This window comes from Chenopodium quinoa, unplaced genomic scaffold (assembly GCF_001683475.1).
Source record: "Chenopodium quinoa cultivar QQ74 unplaced genomic scaffold, ASM168347v1, whole genome shotgun sequence".
Lineage (NCBI taxonomy): Eukaryota > Viridiplantae > Streptophyta > Magnoliopsida > Caryophyllales > Amaranthaceae > Chenopodium > Chenopodium quinoa.
In genome coordinates, this window is record NW_018744745.1 from 345,217 (window position 1) to 368,846 (window position 23,630).

At 42.3% G+C, this 23,630-nt stretch overlaps 2 protein-coding genes across 4 annotated transcripts; both read left to right on the forward strand.

The window, feature by feature from the left end:
* Positions 1-393: 393 nt before the first annotated feature.
* LOC110703666 lies at positions 394-996 on the forward strand. Its single transcript, XM_021881459.1, has one exon. It carries the CDS (start codon positions 394-396, stop codon positions 994-996), a length of 603 nt encoding a protein of 200 aa, XP_021737151.1.
* A 2,791-nt stretch (positions 997-3,787) lies between these two features.
* On the forward strand, positions 3,788-22,348 carry LOC110703604 (probable nucleoredoxin 2). Of its 3 annotated transcripts, none has more exons than XM_021881383.1 (5): positions 3,788-3,896; positions 4,067-4,202; positions 18,282-18,350; positions 20,436-20,933; positions 21,446-22,348. In XM_021881383.1, the coding sequence occupies exons 2-5, from the start codon at positions 4,083-4,085 to the stop codon at positions 22,055-22,057; spliced, it is 1,299 nt and encodes a 432-aa protein (XP_021737075.1). In that variant the 5' UTR covers positions 3,788-3,896; positions 4,067-4,082; the 3' UTR covers positions 22,058-22,348. The 3 variants fall into 3 exon arrangements, with proteins under 3 accessions (XP_021737075.1, XP_021737074.1, XP_021737076.1); XM_021881382.1 differs by having other exon boundaries at positions 3,790-3,927; XM_021881384.1 differs by lacking the exon at positions 18,282-18,350 and having other exon boundaries at positions 3,802-3,927.
* The last annotated feature ends 1,282 nt before the right edge of the window (positions 22,349-23,630 follow it).

Sequence of the window (23,630 nt, forward strand, 5' to 3'; positions counted from 1 at the left end):
AGGCTACAAGGTGGAATTATCAGTCAAATTCAAGGTTCACAAATCAACAATCACAAGAATTTTCACAGATATAAAAGGGCAAATGGCAGAAGGGAATTTGATTGATGTCAGGTCCAAAAAGATAAGGAGGACATGTCCAAAGCCAAGAAAATTCTCCGATGAATTCCTACAGTCAGTCCCACTACATTTAAGACAGACACAAAGATCATATGCTGCAGCACTCAAGATTTCACATGTAACTCTTCATTATTTGAAGAAAAAGGGAAGGATGAGAACTTTTACACAGCAAGCAGTAAGCCAACACTGACATCAGATCACAAGGTTGCAAGAATGAAATGAGTTTTGTCTCATATAAACCCAATCCAAGGTAATGAGAACCCCACATTTGAGGACATGCAGTATGCCATACACATTGATGAGAAATGGTTTTATCTTAACCTAGATAAGAGGAGATTCTATCTACTACCTAGTGAGGAAGATCCCTATATGGCTCAACAATCAAGAAGATTCAAATTAAAAGCTATGTTCATGGCCATTATTGGGAAGCCTCTGTGTGGGAGAAATGGGAAACTCCTACATGATGGGAAGTATGGGATATTCCCATTCACACAACAAGAAAGGGAAAAGAAGTCAAGTAAAAACAGAGCAGCTGGCACATTAGTCACTAAAGCACTTCAAAATGTGAACAGAGATGCAATAAGACACATGTTACTAAACAAGGTCATACCAGAAATAGTGTTAAAATGGCCAAAAAGTTTGCCCAAAAATGTGGTCATACAGTGGGATAATGCAAGGCCACATCAAATACCAAGAGATGAAGAGTTCATTTCAGCAACACAAGCACATAGATTCAACATTCAGTTTGTGTTCCAACCAGCACAATCACCAGATTTGAATGTATTGGATTTAGGTCTATTCAGATCAATTCAATCTTTGCAATATCAGTCTTTTCCTAAGAAAGTAGATGAGCTTGTTAAAAAGGTTATTGAGTCTTAAAACAATTTCAAACCAGAAGTAAACAAGTACATTTGGATGATATTACAAAGATGCATGATCAAGATACTCAAGACAGAGGGAGGGAACAAGTACAAAATTCCACATATGAAGAAGAAAAAACTAGAGAATCTTGGCATTCTGCCAATCTGATTGAAGTGGACAGGAGTATAATTTTGGAAGCTGTGGAGTATCTGAACACAATCTTTAGGCCAGCACCCCAGGGAAATCATGAAGCAAAATCAGAAGACATGGAGGTAGATGAAGACTAGTTACAAAGAGACACAAAAGACAACTAAACACTGCCACACATAACCACTTAGGAGTCTATAATGCTAGGTTTTATTTCTCCTTTGTTTCAATCTTTTTTTGTACCAATCAATAGGTGGTTAGGTTTATTTTGTATGTAGGTAATTGAAACAAACATCAAAGGCAGTGATGGTTTAGTTCTGATGCACATGTAACCGGCTTTTTGTAGCCATATTTTGAATGGAATGAAATTGGCAAAAGTACTTAAGTTAATGAATCCATGAGGAGAAAACTTGTTTTTAAACACAACAATTCAAACAAGGTTACCTCAACCTCAATCACTATATAGTGATTGTTGGAGCAAAACCTTTGTTCATAAAGTATTTCATAAGAGTCCCTTCATCATTTGGATTCCATTTCAACACTATAGTCAAATAAAAAGGGGGACTCAATCATATCCACAACAAGATGCATGTAAAGGGGACTCCATTACACAATGTTCTCTACAAGAATGATCATTGAGAACAATTTACACATCAAATACCAAAAAGCTAACACAACCAACCATCATTAAGGCTCATCATTCAACAATCAAATTCCCAAAAGCCAAAAGCTATGAATACAACATCTTCCAAACAGTATCCAAACCAGAACATGCATCATGAGTGAACATATTCAACCAAATCTCACATAAGGCAACCAACATAAACAATACATTCCAGCAGGGCCAAGTCAACCAAAATCATCCACCATAATATAAATCGACCAGTCATCAACAACATCCACCAATATTAGAAGCAGTAAATGAACATAAAAAGGACTCACATAATGCATCAAACCACAATTTAACCAACCACAATCCTTCTCAGAGCACAATAGAACCATCATACACATATCAAATCACAAGCACACACAATCATCAAATAAAAGGGACTCAAAAACATAAATTAAAGAAGTTAGGGTTAGGAATCGATACGAGTGCAGCTACTCAGAGGGTTGAACCGTAGGGTTCATCCGCCTCACAAAGCACTTCACAACAGGAACAGAAGAAGAGGGCACTTCAGGTTTCTTGGAAGGAGGTTCCTCATCAGAAGATAGGACAATCACCTCCTCGTCAGGGAGCCCACGCATCCTTCTCAAAGCAACACGCGCGGCCTTCCTCGTAGCCCGAACCCTTGAGGGTGGCCTTTCCCTCTTAGATCTAGGTTTTGTTGGGACTACAGAATTTCCCTCACCACTCTCAGCAACCAGATCTACAGCAACATCAGAGAAACCAAGCGACTTACGACGGGACTCACCTTCACCCTCCTCCCTCTTTAGTCTTTCTTCCTCCTCAACACTTTTGTGAACTTGACCCAGAGCTCTGTAAGTGTACAAATTACAATACAAACCCTTTTTGTTGGACTCGTAAAATTCACGAGGGAAAGGAGAACTAACCTCAAAGCAGTGGATGAAGTGGAGGATCAGATTCTCCTCTCCTTTGTCGTTTGTTGCCATGAGAGCGTCCTTTAAAGGATTCAAGTTCACCATTGTTATGTGGGGACTTTGTTTGGGAAAGATTGAAAAAAGAAGAGTAGATCTGGAGAGAGTAAGTGAGAAAATCGCAAGAACAGAGGAGAGAGAAATACTCAAAAGATGAAGTAGGGTTCATCTTCTGAACTCTCCAGAAGATATAGAGAGAACCAACCATCAGAATTTAATTTTTGGTGGTTGGGAATGTGAGTAAATAAGGAGAGAAGGGGGGAAATTGGGAAAATAAAAGGAGGGAATCATTAGATTAGGAGAATCTGATTAATTTTAGGTTAATTAGATTAGTGTATAATAAGGGTAGTAATTAAAAAAATAAAATTTTTAAGTAAGGGCAATATTGTAATTTCTAATTTTTTTTACTAAAAATAGAAAGAAAATGGAAAGTTGCACATAACCCCGATCATCTCGAAATGATAAAAGTTGCACATAACTATTAACGGAGGTAGTATTTTTGTTTTTATTATATATATTTAGTTGAATATATCTTGGATAACCAGGTATCCAACCTATTCTAGTTCCAAAAAATTAAGAATCGGAATTAGAACCGATTGCAATCGGGTCCTTAATTTATTATCGGGAATTGGAAGCACCGGGTCCAATTTCGATTTCCGACCCGTCAGTTCTAACCGGTTTCGGTTCCAATTCCAAGTACCCGAAATTTTTTCTCACCCCTAGTTTCTACTAATGCGAAACGCAGAGAGTATTAATATTTTATTGTTATATTTTTATTCTAATATATTTTAAATAATATTATTAATCAAAGTAATGTGTAGACAAGTGGAAAGATTTTTCCCCAAAGCTTTCTAACTTTGGCGGAAATTGACTTACTTTAATAAATTTGCCCGACTAATGGTTCTTTCCAAAAAAAAAAAAAAAAATTGGAAAGATTTATTGTAAAAACGGATGAAGTACCATTGACTTCACCTTTCACACAACCCAATCAACGGTGGTGATTAAAGTTATTGCAATAGAGATGAGAAACAGAAGAATAAATCTCATAGGAGAGAGAAAGAAAGAGTATAAAACACTGAATGCTACGTGTTATGTGATTTTATAAATGGTGGGGTTAGTTAGTGATGCATACTAGGATTGCCATTATTATTCATTTTGAAGAAATTTTTCAGGTACATTTTTTTTCTGACGAGGAATTTTCAGGTACAATTAAATAACGAGAATTTGCTTCTTTTTGATTTAATTATATTTATATATTTTCTGTATATTTTAAGTTTATGTATGTAGAAGCGCTTCAAGATTAATACTCAATCTAATCCAAATTAATTATTTATTTTTGTAGAGAGAGAAACAAGGTTATGGAAGTAGAGAGAGAAAGAAGAGATGAAATGAATAATAATGGAATAAGTTGTTCAAGATTATCATCTCTTTTTGCTACCAAAGATCGTGATTTTCTCCTCACTTCTGATGATACCCAGGTTAGTACTTCTTATTTATTTATTTATTTATTTATTTTTTACTACCTCCTCTTCATAGCTTTTGGTCCATTATTCAGTTTTCATTTGATATCCAATACTTGAGATCAAATTCCGTCACAAATAATAGGCTCCATGACAATTTGTAACATGTGTTTTTGGATTATATGTTTTGGTAAAATTACAAGCATGATAAGGAATACGTTCGTTTGTGTTTTAAAATCTTGATATACTTGTAGTTGATTTGTTTGTAAGATCTTGAAAAGTTGTTTACTCCCCAAAACAAATATACTCTCTTTTTGATGGTGCAACGATTTATTTGTTTTGTGATTTAGGGATTAGGGTTTAGCAGAATGATTATCAATATTTTTTACTAAATAAATTTAAAATTAACAGTCGAACAAGACAGTACAAAAACTTTATGGGAACATATGTTCCTTAAAAACTCTCTAGATTCATCCATAAACATCCAACCAAGAAACTGTGAGGGTTGAGATTTAAGTATGCATAGATGTTTGCTCAAAAGATTTATCTCCGAAATTGATACGGAGTGTTTGGGTCCAATTTAGTCCAATTGGGCCTGGTCACTGAATGATCCAATTAAAAGCCCAAGGTTAAGGTTCAACTCTCCAAATGTGCTAAAGTCAAAAATCAACATCCTCAAAGCCATGTCAAGGTCAGTCAACGGCCCAATCAGCTTGGCCCAGCCCAACTGACTTCCGGGCCCAATCCGCCTCCTTTATTAGCCAAGGTATAAAAGCCAACAATTTGGTCAATTCTTGGTAAGACAATAAAGCCTCAAGCAACTAAACTCTTGCACAGCTTTCTCTCTCTAATATACTGACTTAAGCATCGGAGGGGCCTTCCTCGGCGTCCCCCCCGAGGCTAGTTTACGTGTATTTGTTGTGCAGGAAACCCTCGGCTCCTGCGTTGTTTGGACCGAGACCAAGTTCCCTCAAGATAAAAGGATCTTCCGAGATTCGATTGTTTTCATCCGAAACAATTTGGCGCCGTCTGTGGGGAACGCTACTAAATTTCGCGTCAGTCATCAAACACTCCGGCAGTCGCCATGACTAAGAGTGGAAAGAGTTCCAAGAAGGCTAAGAAGGGAGGAGGCCGGATTACGGTGAGGGAACGCCAGCCGGTTTATCCCTCCCCGGAGCAAGCCTCTTCCGAATCGGAGGCCCCCATTTCTCCGGAAAGGGAAGCCTCAAGAGGTCCTAGCCTCCAGGAGGAGAACACCTCGCACCACACTCGGCAGCCGGGGCCATCCCCGAGACCGAGTGGCTCAGGTGCGAGGAACTCCCCGCCGCGCCATAGCGTGCAATCCAGGTCACATCCGCGGGAGACTCCTCCCTCCGGACCCTCCACCGAGGAAGTGGCCAGAGCAGTGGCCATCTGCATGGAGTTCCTTAAAGCTCAAGGGGCTCCAATCCAGATGCCTGATGATCACCAGCCGAGAAACCTGAAAAGGAGGATCGGTCAGGATGAGGGTGGACAAGTTCCACCACATAGACAACTCGGCCAGAGGTGGCGAGGGGACACCCGAAACTCCAGTAAGGAGAGGAGGAGGAACCCTCAACCCTCTGACCACTCTGAAGCTCAGAATTCCATGGGGCCCTCCAAGGACCCGGAATTCGCCCGCCAAAGCGTTCACGAACGCTTGGGTTCGAGGGAGGTGAGTGTGCATAGCCGCCTCACCTTCCCAGAGGATACCGGACCCCACCCAACCTTGTCTCAGCCGGGGACGAAAACCACTTCCACCTCTGAGAGAGGAGGGAGCGAGGTCCCTGAGGCCGGGTACAAGGGGAAGGCGGTCATGGTTCCATCGAACTCGCCCTTCCAGAAGTGGATTCTGGAAGAGCATGTGCCAACGGTCAAAATCCCGGCACATATTACTTACGATGGTACCTCAGATCCTAAGGATCACATTGCCTCTTACGAGGGGCACATGTATCTGAACCCGAGGTCTGAGGCTACCTGGTGTAAATACTTTCCTACGACCCTCAAAGGTGTTGCCCAATCCTGGATCACCAAAGGGCTCAAGGAAGGCTCCATAACCGGTTGGAACGACCTCTCCAACAAGTTCAAGAGCAAATTCTCTACGGCCAACCGCCGAGAGAAGACCACTGCAGAGCTAATGAGTCTGCAGCAGGCGGAGGACGAGAGCCTCCGCGACTATCTGACTCGCTTCAGCAACGAGTCATCCGGAATCACAAGCCTGGATCAAGGCCTGGCCGTGTTCGCGCTACGGAACGGCCTCCAAGCTGGAAAGTTCCTGGACTTCATGGTCATGCATCCCCCGCAGACCCTGGAGGAAGCCTTGGAAGCATCGGATAGGTTCATCCGAGCCGAGGAGTGGAACAGATCCAGGTCTCAGTCTCGTCCGAGAATTGACAAGCCGAAAGGGCAGCAGCCCGAAGTCTCGGCGCAGAGGAAAGGGAAGGCTAAGGCCTCAGAACCGTCCTCTGCTGCCGAGCCGAAGAAGGAAAGACACTTTCCCTACACGGGAAGGTACGATTCATACACTCCACTCTCCCTTCCCCGTGCTAAGATTTTCAGCACGACGAAGGACGAGGGGAGATTCAAAAAACCTCGTCCGTTGCCTCCCTGGCATCAGACGAGGGGAAAGGACCAGTGGTGCGAGTTCCATGACTCACCCGGACATCGCACCGAGGACTGCGTCCAGCTGAAGGACCAGATTGAGGATCTGGTCCGCAAGGGGTACCTGAGCCGATACCTCGCGGACAGGCGCGAGGAGAAAAAAGCTGAAAAAGATTCTCGGCAGGACCTCAACTTCGCTCGGAAGAAGGATAAGGGACCTCAGGGCAAGGAGTCCCTCGACATCCTGGTTATTTCCGGGGGAATCTCGCGAGGCACAGCCAAACGCCAACTGAGGGGTCTAACCCATCAGATTCATCAGGCTGAGCTTCGGCAGTCCCAGTCACCGGCGCCGAACATCCTGTTCACAGCCGAAGACTGTGAGGGGGTGGTATACCCCCACGATGACCCACTAGTAATCATTCTGGGCATCGCCAACCGCAACGTCTGGCGGACCCTCGTCGACGGCGGTAGCGGGGCGAACATCCTCTTCCGAGGAGCGTTCGACCAGCTGAGGATGGGAGCCGAGCACCTGGCCCCCGCACCCTACCCGGTGTCTGGGTTCAACGGCTCTTCCTCGTATCCTGACGGGAAGATTACACTTCCTGTCACCATCGGCGAAGGCCGAGCAGCTAGGAATATCATGGCCGAATTTTTGGTCGTAGATGCTCCATCTGCATACAACGTGATCATGGGGAGACCCCTCATTCACGGCATTCAAGGAGTCGTCTCCACGTATCATCAAATCATGATATACGTTTCAGACGAGGGACGCTCCGAGAAAATAAAGGGCAGTCAAAAAGAAGCCCGCCGATGCAATCACCTCAAGCCATCCACGTCTCGCCGAGGCGACCGTGGCGATGGGGAGGAAAAGCACCGGGACCGAAACGCCAAAAAGCCGAGAGGCTCAGACGTTTCGGCTAATGAAGCCCCAGACAACGAGAAATCTGATGGGGGCCAAAAGGCTGACTCCGCCTCAGAGCCGAACGACTCTGATGGCCAGCCGCGGTCAGGAAAGTCTGCTAATATTGATAGCAGGCCGGAATTCGAGGAATCCAACTCTAAGAGCATGGAGACGGATGACCTGACCGAGTCAATAGAACTGACCGTAGGAGATCCGAACAGATGTGTTAGCATCGGGTCGTCACTGGAGCCAAACACCCGTGCGGCACTCGTCCAACTCCTACGGGCCAGTGGAGACGTGTTCGCCTTCTCAGCCGCAGAAATGCCCGGGATTGATCCGGACTTCGTCTCCCATAGGCTTAATGTCGACCCCTCCAGTCGACCCGTTAAGCAGAAAAAGCGGAACTACTCCGCCGAAAAGAACCAGAATATCGCAGCTGAGGTCGATAAGCTCCTAGATGCTGGGTTCATTGAACCCTGTCAGTATCCGGAGTGGCTGGCCAATGTTGTAATGGTTCAGAAGGCAAATGGTAACTGGAGGATGTGCGTTGACTTCACGGACCTGAATAGGGCATGTCCCAAGGACTCCTATCCGCTGCCGAGGATCGACCAACTGGTCGACTCGACAAGCGGGCATGCTCTGCTCAGTTTCATGGACGCATTCTCGGGATACCATCAGATCTTCATGCACCCCGAGGACCGAGCTAAAACAGCGTTCATAACAAGTTCCGGGTTGTACAATTACAGAATGATGCCCTTCGGATTGAAAAATGCGGGGGCAACATATCAGAGGTTGGTTGATCAGGTTTTCGCCGAGCAAAAAGGCCGAAACATGGAGGTTTATGTTGACGACTCAATCGTCAAAAGCATAAAAGAAAAAGATCATGTCACGGACCTAGCCGAAACCTTCGCCACCCTCAGAAAATACAAAATGAAGCTGAATCCGAAGAAATGTGTCTTCGGCGTGAAGTCAGGCAAGTTCCTCGGCTTCATGGTCAGCAAGAGGGGGATTGATGCAAACCCCGCCAAAGTACAAGCTGCTTTAGACCTCCCCGAGCCGAAGACAAAAAGGGATATTCAGCGTCTAGCCGGGAGAATGGCGGCCTTGTCCAGGTTCATCTCACGAGCCTCAGACAAAGGGCTCCCTTTCTTCAAGGCGCTGAAGCTCCAAAATTCAAAAGGCATTGAATGGGGAGACGAACAAAAGTCAGCCTTTCAGCAGCTCCGTGAACACCTGGCTCAACTCCCAACACTGGCAAGGCCAGTCGTAGGAGACATCCTATACTTATACGTGGCGGTCAGTCCAGCCACGGTAAGCGCGGTGCTGCTAAGGGAAGAAGAAAAAGTTCAACAGCCGATCTATTTCGTCAGCCACACCCTGACGGATGCCGAGACGCGCTACCCATTGTTAGAAAAAGTGGCTTATGCAGTGGTGGTGGCTGCTCGGAAGTTGCGACCCTATTTTGATTCTCATCAAATAGCGGTTCTAACTGATCAGCCGTTAGAGAAAGTCCTCGGCAAGGTTGAAAAATCCGGTAGACTAGCAAAGTGGGCTTTCGAGCTCACCGAGTTCAGTATCGGTTATCAGCCGAGAACAGCCATCAAGGCGCAAGCCTTGGCAGACTTCTTGGCCGAGTGCTCCTATCAGGAGACTCTGGATGCAAGGAGGAAAATCTGGACCGTCTTCACGGATGGGTCCTCCACCGTGAACGGTTCGGGGGCAGGGGTCGTCATTACCTCTCCCGAAGGCAAAACCTTCGAGTATGCACTAAAATTTTCATTCAAAGCCTCTAACAACGAGGCCGAATATGAAGCAGCCATTGCTGGCTTAGACCTGTGCGTATCGTTGGAAGCCGAGCATGTCTACCTCAAGACAGATTCTCAGCTGGTCGCCAATCAGATCCGGGGGGAGTATGAGGCTAAAGAGCCTTCAATGGCAGCTTACCTCACAAGGATCAAATCGACAATTGCGAAGCTGAGATCTTTCGAAGTAGAGCTGATCCCAAGGGGTCAAAATGCTCAAGCGGACGCACTCTCCAAACTTGCAAGCTCAACTCTGACTGAGTTAAGCCGTTCTGTCTATGTGGAGGTGCGCCGAGAAAAGAGTGTAGCCGAAGCAATATCAATCTGCTGCGCTGCACTCGAGCCGAGCTGGATGGATGACATCCTGGCTTATAAACTCAGGGACGAGCTCCCCGAGGATAGGAATTCGGCCTCCAAGATAAAGCGGATCAGTTCACGATTCCTCGTCTTCGGCGGCCAACTCCTCAGAAAATCCTTCTCCGCTCCATTATTGAAATGCGTGGGTCCAACGGATGCCGACTATATTCTCCGAGAGATTCACCTCGGCATCTGCGGAAACCACATAGGAGGGAGAACCTTAGCCCACAAAGCTCTCAGGGCAGGGTATTTTTGGCCTACAATGATCTCGGATGCAAAGAACATGGTCAGAAAATGCGAGAAATGCCAAAAATTTGCACCGGTAATCCATCGGCCATGCCTAGATCTCCAGCCAATTCTTAATCCTCTTCCATTTGCACAATGGGGGTTGGATATACTGGGACCCTTTCCCGAGGCCCCATACAAAAGAAAGTGGCTGATAGTCGGAATCGACTATTTCAGCAAATGGATTGAAGCGGAAGCTGCTTCAAGCATATCTGAGCAAACTGTCAGACAGTTCATCTGGCAGAACATAATAACTCGGTTCGGCATCCCAAAAGTTTTTGTGTTCGACCACGGCAGACAGTTTGACAACCTGCCCTTGCGCCGATACACTGATCAATTCGGGATAAAATTGGCTTACTCCGCGGTTTGCCACCCTCAGAGTAATGGCCAAGCCGAAGCCGCAAATAAACAGATCCTTAACGCTCTCAGAAAAAGAGTAGAGGATCAAAAGTCCAAGTGGGTAGAGGAACTTCCGGGAACCCTCTGGTCACTCCGGACAACCGAGAAGGAGGCAACGGGGCATTCACCTTTTCAGCTGGTGTATGGATCCGAAGCAGTGCTTCCAGTGGAAGTGGGCTCAGAAAGCCTACGAGTGAATCTCTTCTCAGCCGAGGAAAATGAGCAGCTCATGAAAGAGTCCCTCGACTTCCTTGACGAGATTAGAGATCTAGCCCGAGAAAGGATGGCTGCACACAAGCTCAGAATGAGCAAGTCCTACAACCGAAGAGTCTATCAACGACCTCTCAGAGTTGGGGATTTAGTTTTGAGGAATGCTGCAGCTGTTCAAAAAAGTCGCATTCATGGCAAACTCTCAGCATCTTGGGAGGGACCTTATGAAATTTATCAAGAGCTTCAGCCCGGTACCTTCAGACTCAAACAAATGGATGGCACCGAGCTGAAAAACCATTGGAATGCCGATGTGCTCAAAAAATACTATGTGTAAATCCTTCGGATAGTACAATCTATGTAAGTACACTGATTTTGTTTACAAAAAGGCCATCGAGCCAGTATTCATTCAGATTGCGTGTATTCTTTAAGTCTTTATGCTTTCTACGGTTTTTCAAAAATTCAAGGTTTCATTCGGCGCTGTCCGGGGTATTGCATAATGATGCCTTGTACCTCGGCAAGCTGTAAAACCTGCCAAAAAAGAATACAAGCCCGAAGTATTGCATAGTGATGCCTTGTACTTCGGAGAAGCTGTTCCTTTGGGCAAAAAGGCCATAGACTTATCCGAAACATAGCCTAAAAAATAGGAACTGATAAAGCCCCGAAGTATTGCATAGTGATGCCTTGTACTTCGGATGAATCAGTTCCGGGTGGTAGTTGCAACTCTGAAGTATTGCATGATGATGCCTCGTACTTCAGATAAACTGCTGCCCCGGCATGGTGTTTCGGATAGTTGTTCCCTTGGATGAATTGAAGAAAGTGTCACAAGAGTACCATCTCTAGAGTGAAAACTCTCAGGTGGGAAATCAGTACTTTAAAAACAGATGTAGAAAATAAAGCAAAGTGTTCAAAGATCCTCGGCTTAGCCGAGAAAAATTATCAGCCATTCCAGAATTCAGAAGACCTCATCTTCAGATTTCTGGGGGGGCAGAGGGAAATAGAGAAATGGCACAACTGATCTAATACCCTTCAGCTCAGCCGAAGTTTGATACTTATGTCAGTTTTTTCACAAGTTGAAAACATCCGAGTACAAACGGCAAAAAGAAGTCTCAGCAGAAATGATTCTCGCTAGCCGAAGTTCTGCACTTAGCAAATATTTGAAAGATCATTCAAAGAAAGCAGTAAAGTGCGAAGACTGGTAAAGCGAAGAAAAAAAATATACACAAGAAAGCTGAGAAAGTGAACTTCTTTGAAATAAAAATGTTGAATTACAAAAATAGTCGGCAGCCGCCCACAAGCGGAAAGTAACAGCTGCCGAAATACGTACAGGCAAAATAAAAATATAATAAGCTGTTGTACGATAAGGCAAGCTGAAGCAAAAAAAAAAACAAAAGGCAAAAATTCAGAAAGCGGCAAGTCTAAAGTTGAGCGCATGATGAACCGCAAGATTCTGAAGACGACTGCCCGAGTTCCTATGCTTCAGCCTGAGGATCAGACTGATCAGCTTCATTGGGCCCAATGGTGGTCTCAGCTCCAGCAGCAGAAGAAGCAGGCTTTGCACTCTGCCGAGCCTCCCTTTCCCTCTGCTCAGCCTCCAACTCCATCCTCTCAGCTTCTTCCTCGGCTTCCTCAGCCTTAAGGATTTCAGCTTCGATTGGAGTGGCATACTTCATGTGAGGGTCTTCGGGATCTTGGACCCATTCAGCACATTTGGACCAGTCCAGCTTCGGCTCAGCATGAAGGCAGACCCTTCGGCACACTCTGAACCCGTTTCTAAAACCCATTTCATACTCTTCTTGGGTATAGATACGGACTTTGAGTAGAGCCTCAGCATCGGCCAACTTCTTCTTCGTCTCCTCCAAGTCTTCCTCGGATCTCTTCAGCTCATCGACGAGCTTGGAGGAGGAGCCTTTCAGCTCGGTAAACTCTTGCTGAACCCGGGAAGCCTCGGCCTGAACTTGGACCATTTCTTCCTTCTTGGCAGTGAGCTGATCCTCAGCCTCTTGTAGCTTAGCTCTTTGAGCTTCAGCAGCAGCAGCAGCCTCTGAGAGTTGGACGTCTTTGGCCAAGAGCAACTCTTCAGCAGCCATTCGGCTGGCTTCAAGAGCCTCTAGACGCTGCTGCACTTCAGCTTGTGCAGCAGTTCCTTCTTGAATTCGGCTCTCAATAGCAGCCTTGAATTTGGAGACGTCCACTCCCATATGCTCCTGGAGGAATTTTTCCCCTTCCATCAGTGGGGGAAAAACCTCCATCTCCATAGCATCGCAGAAGGTTTTCAGAGCTTCGGCAGCTTTTTTACCGTACTCCTCAACCTCCTGCTGCTTCTCTTCAGCTGCTGCTTGCTTCAGCTTAGCAAGCTTAACTTCCTCTTCAGCCACCTTCCTTTCGTGCACAGCAGCGTCCACCCTATCTTGTAGGGAATCTATCAGCTCTACAGTGAGAGTCTGATTGTGCACGAACTGAAAACAGGGGCACAAGTTAAAAAAGTAAAAAATAATAGCTGAAAGGTTGAGTTCAGAAAGAAATCAAGGCAAGGAAAATTACCTGCATCATCAGCAGTTGGTTAGACCTGGCTGGGTCAGGAACTGATCTACTGGATTCGCCCATCCCAGCAGTGGCCTTCAGCGACCAGATCCTTGCCCTGTCTACTTCGGACATGCCAGCAAAATTGCCGAAGTAGGCTGCAGCTCCTTCTCGGTTTTGACCCCATATGAGGTCCCAGATGTGATCTGGGATTGGAATTCGGGGGGCCGAGAAACCCATTTCTCCAGAATGCAGAGTCTGGAAAGAAGGGAAGGACGACGATGGAGCTTGATTAGCTTTGGTTGTCTCAGGGGTGAGGACGAAAGCCTCAACCTCTCTTGCGATATCTGCCGTGAAGCCTTCAGCACTTGACATCACGGCATCTTTATTTTCGTGCTCAGCAGCACTCTCCTTGATTTCTTCTTGGACCCCTCCCTTAGGTTCGGGAGTTCTCTGATCCACCTCCATCTCAGGAGGTGGCGGAGGGGTCTTTTGAAGAGATTGGGGTGTTGGCTGGGGAACCCTCGGCGATCCATTGCCTTCCTCAGGTTCCCTTATTGCGACGCCGATGGTCATCGGCCTCTGCTGAAAGTCATGAGGGCCGATGATAGCCATCCTTCGGCGCCTTTTCAGAAGGGGCTGCTCGTCCATATCTGAATCTGAAGACTCTTGTATTTGATCTTCGGGACGAACAGGAGCTTTGCCTTCTCTGTGTCTGTTACTCTCTTCAGACTGTAACAGACAGGGGGGAAGAAGAGTGTGAGTAAAAAAAAAAAAAAAAAAAAAAAAGAAAAAAGTTGTCTAAAAACTCACCGAGGTCTTCAGCAAAGCCTCGTCTTCTTCAGCTGCTCTAGCTGCAGCTTCGGCTTCAGCAGCTCTGGAGGACCCTTCTCCTCCTTCACAAGCTTCAATAACCCGTGCAACCTCTTCGGCTGTACGGGCAGCTTCAGCTTCTTCTTCCAGCAGCTGAAACAAGGGATCCCTCTTCTTCCACCAAGGCTTCTGCCTCTGATACAGAGCAACAGCCTCAATTTGGAAGTGGGAAGAGTCTAGGTGAACCTCTCGGCGCCTTGGTTCAGTGATAGGGGGAGCCCGATCAGTTACGACTCGTTCTCGGTTGACGCCAAGGCGAGCGTAATCAATGCCGATGTTGGTCTCGTCCCGTTCTGAAAAAGAAAAGGGGAGAAGTCAATTCAGTTAGTTCGGCACATCACAAGAAAGCAAAATGAAAGAAGAAAAGAGATAATTAAAAGGCCTCGGCCCCAGCCGAAGAAGATTACCATCCCTAAACTTTCGGCTGAGGCCGACAGCTGCCAGCATATTCTCTTGGAAAACATAGTGCGTATCGGGGAGCCAAGTCTCCGGGATATGCTGCATTCGGCCGCTGCCTCCCCGGTTCGGCAGCTTGCCGAAGATGTTCTGCTGATTAAGGTTCGGGTCTGGCCCGCTATCTTCGGGAGGACCTAAACTTCCCATATCAGGATCCGGCTCGGCAAGATACCGGGGAGCGCTGAAAACATAAGGATGGCTCGGCTCCGTGGGCGCCCTAACCCAAATCCATTGACCTCTCCAGTCCTTGTCTGAAGAGTCGTTCGGCCACATGGTTAGGAACGGGGGCCGAGACTCAATCCGATACCACCCAGAACCATGGCTTCCGTGCCCACTCTGAATATTTGGCACTAGCCGATGGAGCTTTCTGAAGCAGTGCAGGTTCGGCACGTATCTGAAGAATTTGCAGACCCATAAGTACGTCATTACCCTTCGGATGCTGGTGGGGGTCAGCTGGCACAGGGAAATGTTGTAATGGATCAGCAAGTCTCGAACGAATACGTCCAAAGGGAACCTCAGCCCATACTGAAGCTGTCTCGTGTACACCCCCACATACCCCGGGGGTGGACGATGGATTCTATCGGATGCTGAGGGCATTCGGCACCAATATCCATCAGCTTCAAAAATGCCGTAGTGCAACTCAATTTGCTCGGCAAATCGATATTGATCGGCGTTCTCTACCCACCATGAGTAGGGGCGGTTCTTTATCATGGCCGAAGCGACTTCGGCATTCTCCCACTCTGAAAACCCAGGGAGGATATCCCAAAGGACAGCGGGAATTTCATCGTCCCGTCCAGAAGCACTCGGCTCATCCGTTCTCTGAGGAGGAGCCGAAGAAATGGGAGTCGCCCTAACCCCTTCAGCAGGGTCAGACTCTGTCCTTCGTCCATTCCAGGTCCCAATCCTGTCCCTGGGATCGGGGATTAGCCTTGCTCTTCTTGGAGCACGGGCTCCACCTCTAACTCCCCTCACCATTGACGAATTTCGAAGGAAAAAGTCGAAAAAGGGGAAAGAGTGCAAAGTCGAAGAAAGATGAAATAAAATCAAAGGAATTTACCTTGATCTGAAGCAAAAGCCGCCGATTTACGAATTGGTAGTGACAAGTCTCAGCTTCTAAGCTTAATGCTCGGGGAATTTGCGAAGTTTTGATGCGGGCTCTTGAGCGTTCTTGAGAATTCTGGGTTTGTGTTGATGAGTGAGTGGGGAGAGAAGACGCGCCTCTATTTATATCTCCAGAAATGGGAATTCAAGGAGTCTGCGTTTCAATTTCTCTCAAGCACCCCACTAAGTAACCGTTAAACACACGACCTTGCAGTTAAATCGCCCACTACCCATCCAACTTCCGCAATTATCCACATTAACTGTTGTTATCTCATTAATCATGGGTTAATTACGGTTTAAATTCACATTTTTGGATTAACAAATCATTCACTTCCCTCCTTTTCTGATTAAATCAAACCCGACCCGTCATCCTTCCAAATCGGGTCTGGGGGGCAAGTTGTTTGGGTCCAATTTAGTCCAATTGGGCCTGGTCACTGAATGATCCAATTAAAAGCCCAAGGTTAAGGTTCAACTCTCCAAATGTGCTAAAGTCAAAAATCAACATCCTCAAAGCCATGTCAAGGTCAGTCAACGGCCCAATCAGCTTGGCCCAGCCCAACTGACTTCCGGGCCCAATCCGCCTCCTTTATTAGCCAAGGTATAAAAGCCAACAATTTGGTCAATTCTTGGTAAGACAATAAAGCCTCAAGCAACTAAACTCTTGCACAGCTTTCTCTCTCTAATATACTGACTTAAGCATCGGAGGGGCCTTCCTCGGCGTCCCCCCCGAGGCTAGTTTACGTGTATTTGTTGTGCAGGAAACCCTCGGCTCCTGCGTTGTTTGGACCGAGACCAAGTTCCCTCAAGATAAAAGGATCTTCCGAGATTCGATTGTTTTCATCCGAAACACGGAGTAATATTATTACTAGTATTCGAATACTCTTCGTAAAAAAGCATACTAATATTTGAATGAAAAAATTAATATGGATATATATGCCTCTTATTTTATTATATTTTTATTTTTTTATGAAAGAATATATACTCCTTATTTCTTTGATGCGGTTTGAGTTTGATCTTTCGTGAAAAGAAAAATTAATTACCAAGTAACTTAATTACAAATGTTTGATAATTTTCTTCTTAAAAATTATTCTATCCTAATTTTTGGTAAGATTTTGCCCAATGTTTTTTAATTTAAATTAATTATAAACTCAATTAAGCATACCGTGATACTGAAGAATAACTGGTTAGAACTTTTCTTCCGTATCTAAAAGATATTGGGATCGATTCTCGCCGTGTCCTTTATAGCTCTCTAAAGTCTAAACACAAAAATAAAATAAAAAAATTAAGCATAACTGTTTTGGCGTTAAATTACTAGTAGCGGTTCAAGGAGACAGTTGGACATACAGGTCATTGCAGTTTAAGACATTTAAGTAAAAAAAAAAAAAATATTTATGACCCTTTTCTTGTACAAAAAATAAATAAAACATGTAAGTTGTTTTGTTTAAGGTTTGTACAGCGTTTATATACACAATACACCTAATAATCAACTTAGTCTATTCATATCAGTACCATGATTTCATTGTATTTAGGATATAAATAAGGCATTTCTTCTTTACCTTTGAAAAATAACCGTACGAGTATCATACTCCGTATTATTACAAGTGGCTAAATTCTGTGCTAAATTCTGTTAATAATTATGAAAATAAAGGTGGATGCTTTTCTGGATGGAAGGAATTACACTTTCTTAAGATTTTAATCAAATAACTTTTGAAGTTTGATTGTTTCATTGATTTATAAAAATGTATGTTGAGCTAGGCTAAATTTACCAAGAAAATTTAAAATGTGAGATTGTAAGCTAGTTTGGAATTCTAGAAGTAGTTTGAATACATGCTAGTAGTTTGCTAGTGTGGCGAGACATATGGATTAATAAGGTGTCCAATTGGTGTTCAGTTTGAATTTAGGTCAAATGATATGGAAAATTATTAATCTTTATAACAAATCATAATTTTTACAAAAATAACACGTATACAGTGGCTTGTACTACATTAATTTGTACTTATTCAATTATTTGGATGGAGAGATTTTATTATCTTGTGAAATCAAACACTCGTTTTGAATTATATACAGCTAACTAAAGCCAGTAAGGGTCTTAGAAGATTTTGAATTAGATATAATCATTGTAAGGTTGTAGATCATACATAAAAGGGTTCAAAACAAGTGCATTAAACGATTGGATATTGAATAAATTAAGTGTCGGACACTAGGAAGACAATCAGGTATACCTAAAAAGAGCTTTGTACATCGTTTGAGATATACTTTGTATCACATACATTTACCTGATGTTATTTTTTTTATATATATGTTTTTAAAGTAAACACAACTTGAAATGTCAGATGACCTATCCACATACAAGTTTAAGATGTCTCATGCATTTCATAGAACATAAATAAGTGTTGATCTACCCAATTCTAGACATAACGGGGCGTGTGTATGCTATGCTAGCCAGATTATAATGATAATGTATTAGATTCATATTGTCCTAAGCTCTTAACACCTAACAAATTGGCAATTGCCATAGTATATAAGATGCACATACATAACGTTTATCTCGATTTGTTTGATTTTTCTGTTCAGAGTGAGGAAGTCATTTTCAGGTCCAGGCTAGCCAAACAAGGTCTTGCCACCACTACTAATGAATTAATGGTACGGTACAACTAGTACGTAACACGTGTACCATAGAGAGACGTCTGCTTTATTGCTTTTTATCACTCGTTTAGAAATATGCTTTACCTATAAAATTTTGCTTTTTGGATTGTGTTCTTTCAACAAAGACCATAAAATAAAATAGTACTTGAGGATTACTAGCTACCAGAATTTGTCCCACATTGCATGTGTACTTAATTCTTATCTAATTCTGTAAGATTTTAGATCTAAAAAGGTATCAAGTAGAATATAATCCAATGCAATTGTGATAACTAAGCATCATATTTAGAGAGGTGTCATCTTAAGTAATTGGGGGTTGGGGTGTTTGTGTGTGTGTGTTAAAGATGGCCCTAGGTTGTGCCTCATGCTTAGGGGTTTGTTAGGTCCGGCCCATGACTTGGTCCACGAGTTATGTGTTGTGTCGTGTTGGAATGAAGTTTTCAAAAGGCTTGCTTGTGCATGGCTCAGGTCCACGTGCTAAACCGTGCCTTATCGTGCTTCTTTCAATTAAAGGTGCCCAGACTTGGCCCACGACCTACACGCACAGTAACGTGTCGTGCTTGGCCTACATTGTGCATGTGTCGTGCCGTGCTAGGTCGCGGGCCAGTGCCATCTTTAGGTGGGGCGTCGAGGTAGGGGTGGGCTGCAAAGGCAAGGGTGAGAAAAGAGGGTCCATACATATATCTCTGACCCAATGTTGTTGTGCTTGAGGATAAAGTTACATTACTAATTTACTATACACATAGGGATGATGAGTCTTATCCAATGAAATTAAATAAAAATTTATATTCAACGATCTACCCAATGGATCATGAGATTAATTACTTGTTTTACTCACAAGAGGCTCTATACATTGTTTGAGATATACCACATACATGACATGTATAGAACTAGTGGCGTTTTGAGAGATATAGGGGCTCTCTAAGATAGGATTATATGTTTGAGAAGGGCTTTCACAATGTTACTCATTTTGTTTCTAAAAGATTACTGATCATGAAACTTTTTCCTCACTTAAATTGCGTTGTGGGTTTAGGCACAACTCATCTCTACTTTTTTTTATTTTAATACACATTAACAAATTTTATAATTAATAAAAGGTGAATAAAGCAAACAAAAAGGGACAAAGGGAATGTTACTTTACTTTAGCGATTAAGATTCTCTATTGTTAACCAAATAATTAAATTGGAATATTGCAAAAAATGAAAGATTTAGCAATAATAAGGAGGTTATGTACAGTGCAACCGACGGTCTATGAATAATTGTTTTAGAATGTCTTATTCTAAATGAAATGATATGATACATCTAAGTTAAATGCATTTATTGGTTTATTGGCAATGTGACACAACAGAGATGAATATATAAAACAATCAAATCCCAATTAGTAAGTTCTTTTTTTGTCATATATACGCATGAATTTTGGGACCACCCACCCTATTTGGCTTGGTGCTTAATTCATTGCGATGCCTTCCCATTTTATGGCGTACAGCAAATTAGCTAGAATATGTCTAAGATATGGGGCCTTACACCTCACTTTATTTGGAGTTAACAACAATACTCTTTACATGATCAACTTTATGTTTATAGCTAGATTTGTTGGTTGATAGGTGATTTCTTGTGCTTTGTCAATAATAATACAATGCTTGAAATCTTGAATGCTTGATGTTTTGATGAAATAAGAAAGTCGTACGAAGAAAGTATCTTGTTACTATGGGTCAATTTTTATTACCTCTGTTTTTAGATAGTTAAAATACTTTGACTACTGCTATTGCTAATGTATGACTTTTGACCATTGATATTAAAAATTATGTATTTTGAATAACATAATAAAGATTTGATCAAAATTACATGTGTTATTGGTAGATTAGTAAGAAAATTTGTAGTCAATATTTATATATAAATCATGCAAATGCCAATGTGTTGAAGGGATCTTGAAATGTATGATATTTCAATTGCTAAGAGTATGTACATTAGTACGTACAAAACATATATATTGATTGCTATACCTATTGTTATGTCTATGATTTAAGAGTTCTTTAAATATTTTTCAGATCATAATGTTATACTTCAATCATATTTGCTATATAGGTGAAAATATCTGAGCTTCAAGGCAAGGTAGTAGGAATCTACTTCTCGGCCAATTGGTTTGCTCCTTGTCGAAAGTTCAACGAACTTCTAATTGATGTTTATGAGCAGCTAAAGAGCCAGGGGTGTGATTTAGAGATCGTCTTGGTATCCTCTGATGAAGATATTGATGCATTTAACAATTATCGCGCTTCCATGCCTTGGCTTTCGGTGCCATTTTCAGATTTAGAGACAAAAAGAGCCCTAAATCAAAGCTTCAATGTGGAAGCCATGCCTTGTTTAGTTTTCCTGCAGCCTAATTATGAGGTAGATGATATTACAATGCATGATGGAGTTGAACTGATCTATCGATATGGAATCGAAGCATTTCCTTTTACTAAGGAGAGGTTAGAGATGTTGTTGAAGGAACAGAAAGAGAAGGAAGAGAACCAGACGTTAGTTAATTTGTTAACTAATCATGATAGAGACTATCTTTTGAGCAATGATCCTTTGTCTCACCAGGTAAGTATATCACTCATCTTTTGCCTTTGCCTTTAATTTGTTAGTAAACCATTATTGAAAATCTAAGACATTATCTTGAATTTTAATCTAAAATCCAATACATGCCATTCTCATAAGTATTGAATAAGAATGTAGTCCCCGTGTCTAGATAAAATAGGTATATCATTTTAAGATGTTCAATAAAAGTGGGTGGAGTTCGGACAAAGGGAGTATGATATGACATAGAATTAGAACCAGATACTTATGCTAAAGCAAATACATTTACTAACATAATATTTTATGTTATTGAAAAAGAAGTCTGCTTTAGAGTCTATGTGACATGCATGTTTCTTGATAATCGTAGTAACATGAACTAACAAAAAGAAATGAGGTATATGAACTATGTAATAGTATGAAACATAAACATTTTCTATGTTAGTAAATTTAATTTAATGTAGGACTTAATCAAAGAGTAGTGTATCTTGTATAAAATATATATCAAATTTAAATTTGGATACTTTGAAATGTTTCAGGTACCCGTGACATCTTTGCAAGGCAAAACAATAGGACTATACTTTTCAGCACAATGGTGCGTACCTTGTGTCAAATTTATCCCAAAGCTAATCTTAATCTACCAAAAGATAAAGCAAAACCTACCAAAAGAGGAAGACTTTGAGATAGTATTCGTGTCAAGTGACCGCGATGAGGCATCCTTTTGCTCTTATTTTGGAAGAATGCCATGGTTGGCGATACCCTTTCGTGACAGCACCTCGAAGGACCTTGCTAAACATTTTGACGTGAGAGAGATCCCGTGCTTGGTCATCTTAGGTCCAGACGGTAAAACCGTGACCAAACAAGGAAGGTATCTGATAAATTTGTACCAAGAAAATGCTTACCCTTTCACTGATGCAAGATTGGAGTTTTTAGAGAAGCAAATGGATGAGGAAGCAAAGAGTTTGCCTAAATCAGCATTTCATGCAAAGCATCAACATGAGCTTAATTTGGTTTCTGAACGTACTGGTGGTGGGCCTTTTATCTGTTGTGATTGTGATGAGCAGGGATTGGGTTGGGCCTACCAGTGTCTTGATTGCGGGTTTGAGGTCCATCCAAAGTGTGTTAGGCCCATTCAACAGCCCAATACATGATTGGGAAATGATAGTTCAATGATAAGGGATATGATATAATTACGAAACTACCCTCCTCGAGAATGCCGTATTGTCCACATTGTATGAGACTACGAGGCAATGAGGAAAGGGAAAGAGTTGAGGGAGTTATTGTTACTTCTTTGATGTACAAAAACACCATTAAGATTAAGTACTAACAAAATTGGTGTTCATCATCATTGGTGTTAATTCAACATGATCATGTAAACAGGTTCTTGATGCCATGTGAATCATGTGATTTATGATAATTTGGAAGATGCTTCATTTCATTTATTTCAAATCTTAATTGTTGTATAAGGTATAGTATATGTGACTATAGGATCATGATATTTGTTCATTGTATGAATGTTAGGAAGCTAGTTAATTGTTTGTACTCCCCCCCCCCCCCCCCTTTTTTTTTTTAACAAACAAAACACATCTAGAGCCGAAAATCAAGTAATAATCCACCTTCAAAGCAGTTAGACCACACACATAATCACAAAACCAAACTATTTTAAAACCTTAACTAATAGCAAAAGAAAAAAGGACCGAAAAATTCATAACTAATCTATCATCTATCGCAGCAAAAAAAAAAAAAAAAAAAAATAAATAAAAAAAAAATGACACAATTGAAGTAAGAAACATCATAAAATCGAACGTTCATGTTCATATTTGTATGGTATTTTTTTTATCATTGTTGTACAAAAGATTCATCTTATAAGGCCTAGACTATCCAGTTTTAGCTGGTCCAAGATTAAACATTTAATGCCTGGTATAATGTTATCCTTTATCTCTATATGAATGAATTTGTGCGAGCTTAAATTAGATAAGCTCGAGACGATATCTAACCGAGTGTATTATAATCATCAAGCAAGCTGTAGCTTAAATTAGATAAGCTCGCGACGATATCTTTACTTTCAAGCATTCTCATTTGGCAAGAAAAAAAAAATGACATGTCATACAAAATGAACATATATAGCTGAGCCATACAAAATGAACATAGCACCGTATAGTACATTAAATTTGGACATGATAATTATAAGAATGAACACGTCTAAAAAAGAACACATGTGGTCTGTTGCACCACTATAAAAAATTCATTTAGTATTGAAGGAAGTCAAAAGATAAGTACCTGCAACATAAGCTTAGCCAGAAGACTGTGAGGTATTTTGCATATTGTGAGCATTGACACTTGAATTGATTCCTCCGTATTGTTGATCTTCCTGATTTACCATATTGAGAAATTGATTGTACCATCATATAGAAATATGAGCAGTTTCATAGTTTTTGTCACCTTCAACCTCCTCATCTGTATAAACTATTACAACAAATTTTTGCCTTTGAATTTGTTTAGTCCAAAGTTTGCTAGATATTCATGATCTTGAAACATTTGTCTATTGTTTAACTTGTCATGTTACAGAGATCACAAAATAGACCATACTCAAGACCATACTCAATTATTGGTCAATGTTGGGCCATTACCACAAGACCATAATCAATTTTTGGCCAAGATATTAGACCATACTGTTTGTGTGTTGAACATGTGTTTGTGATGTTCCCCCCTTATTTCCGTTCC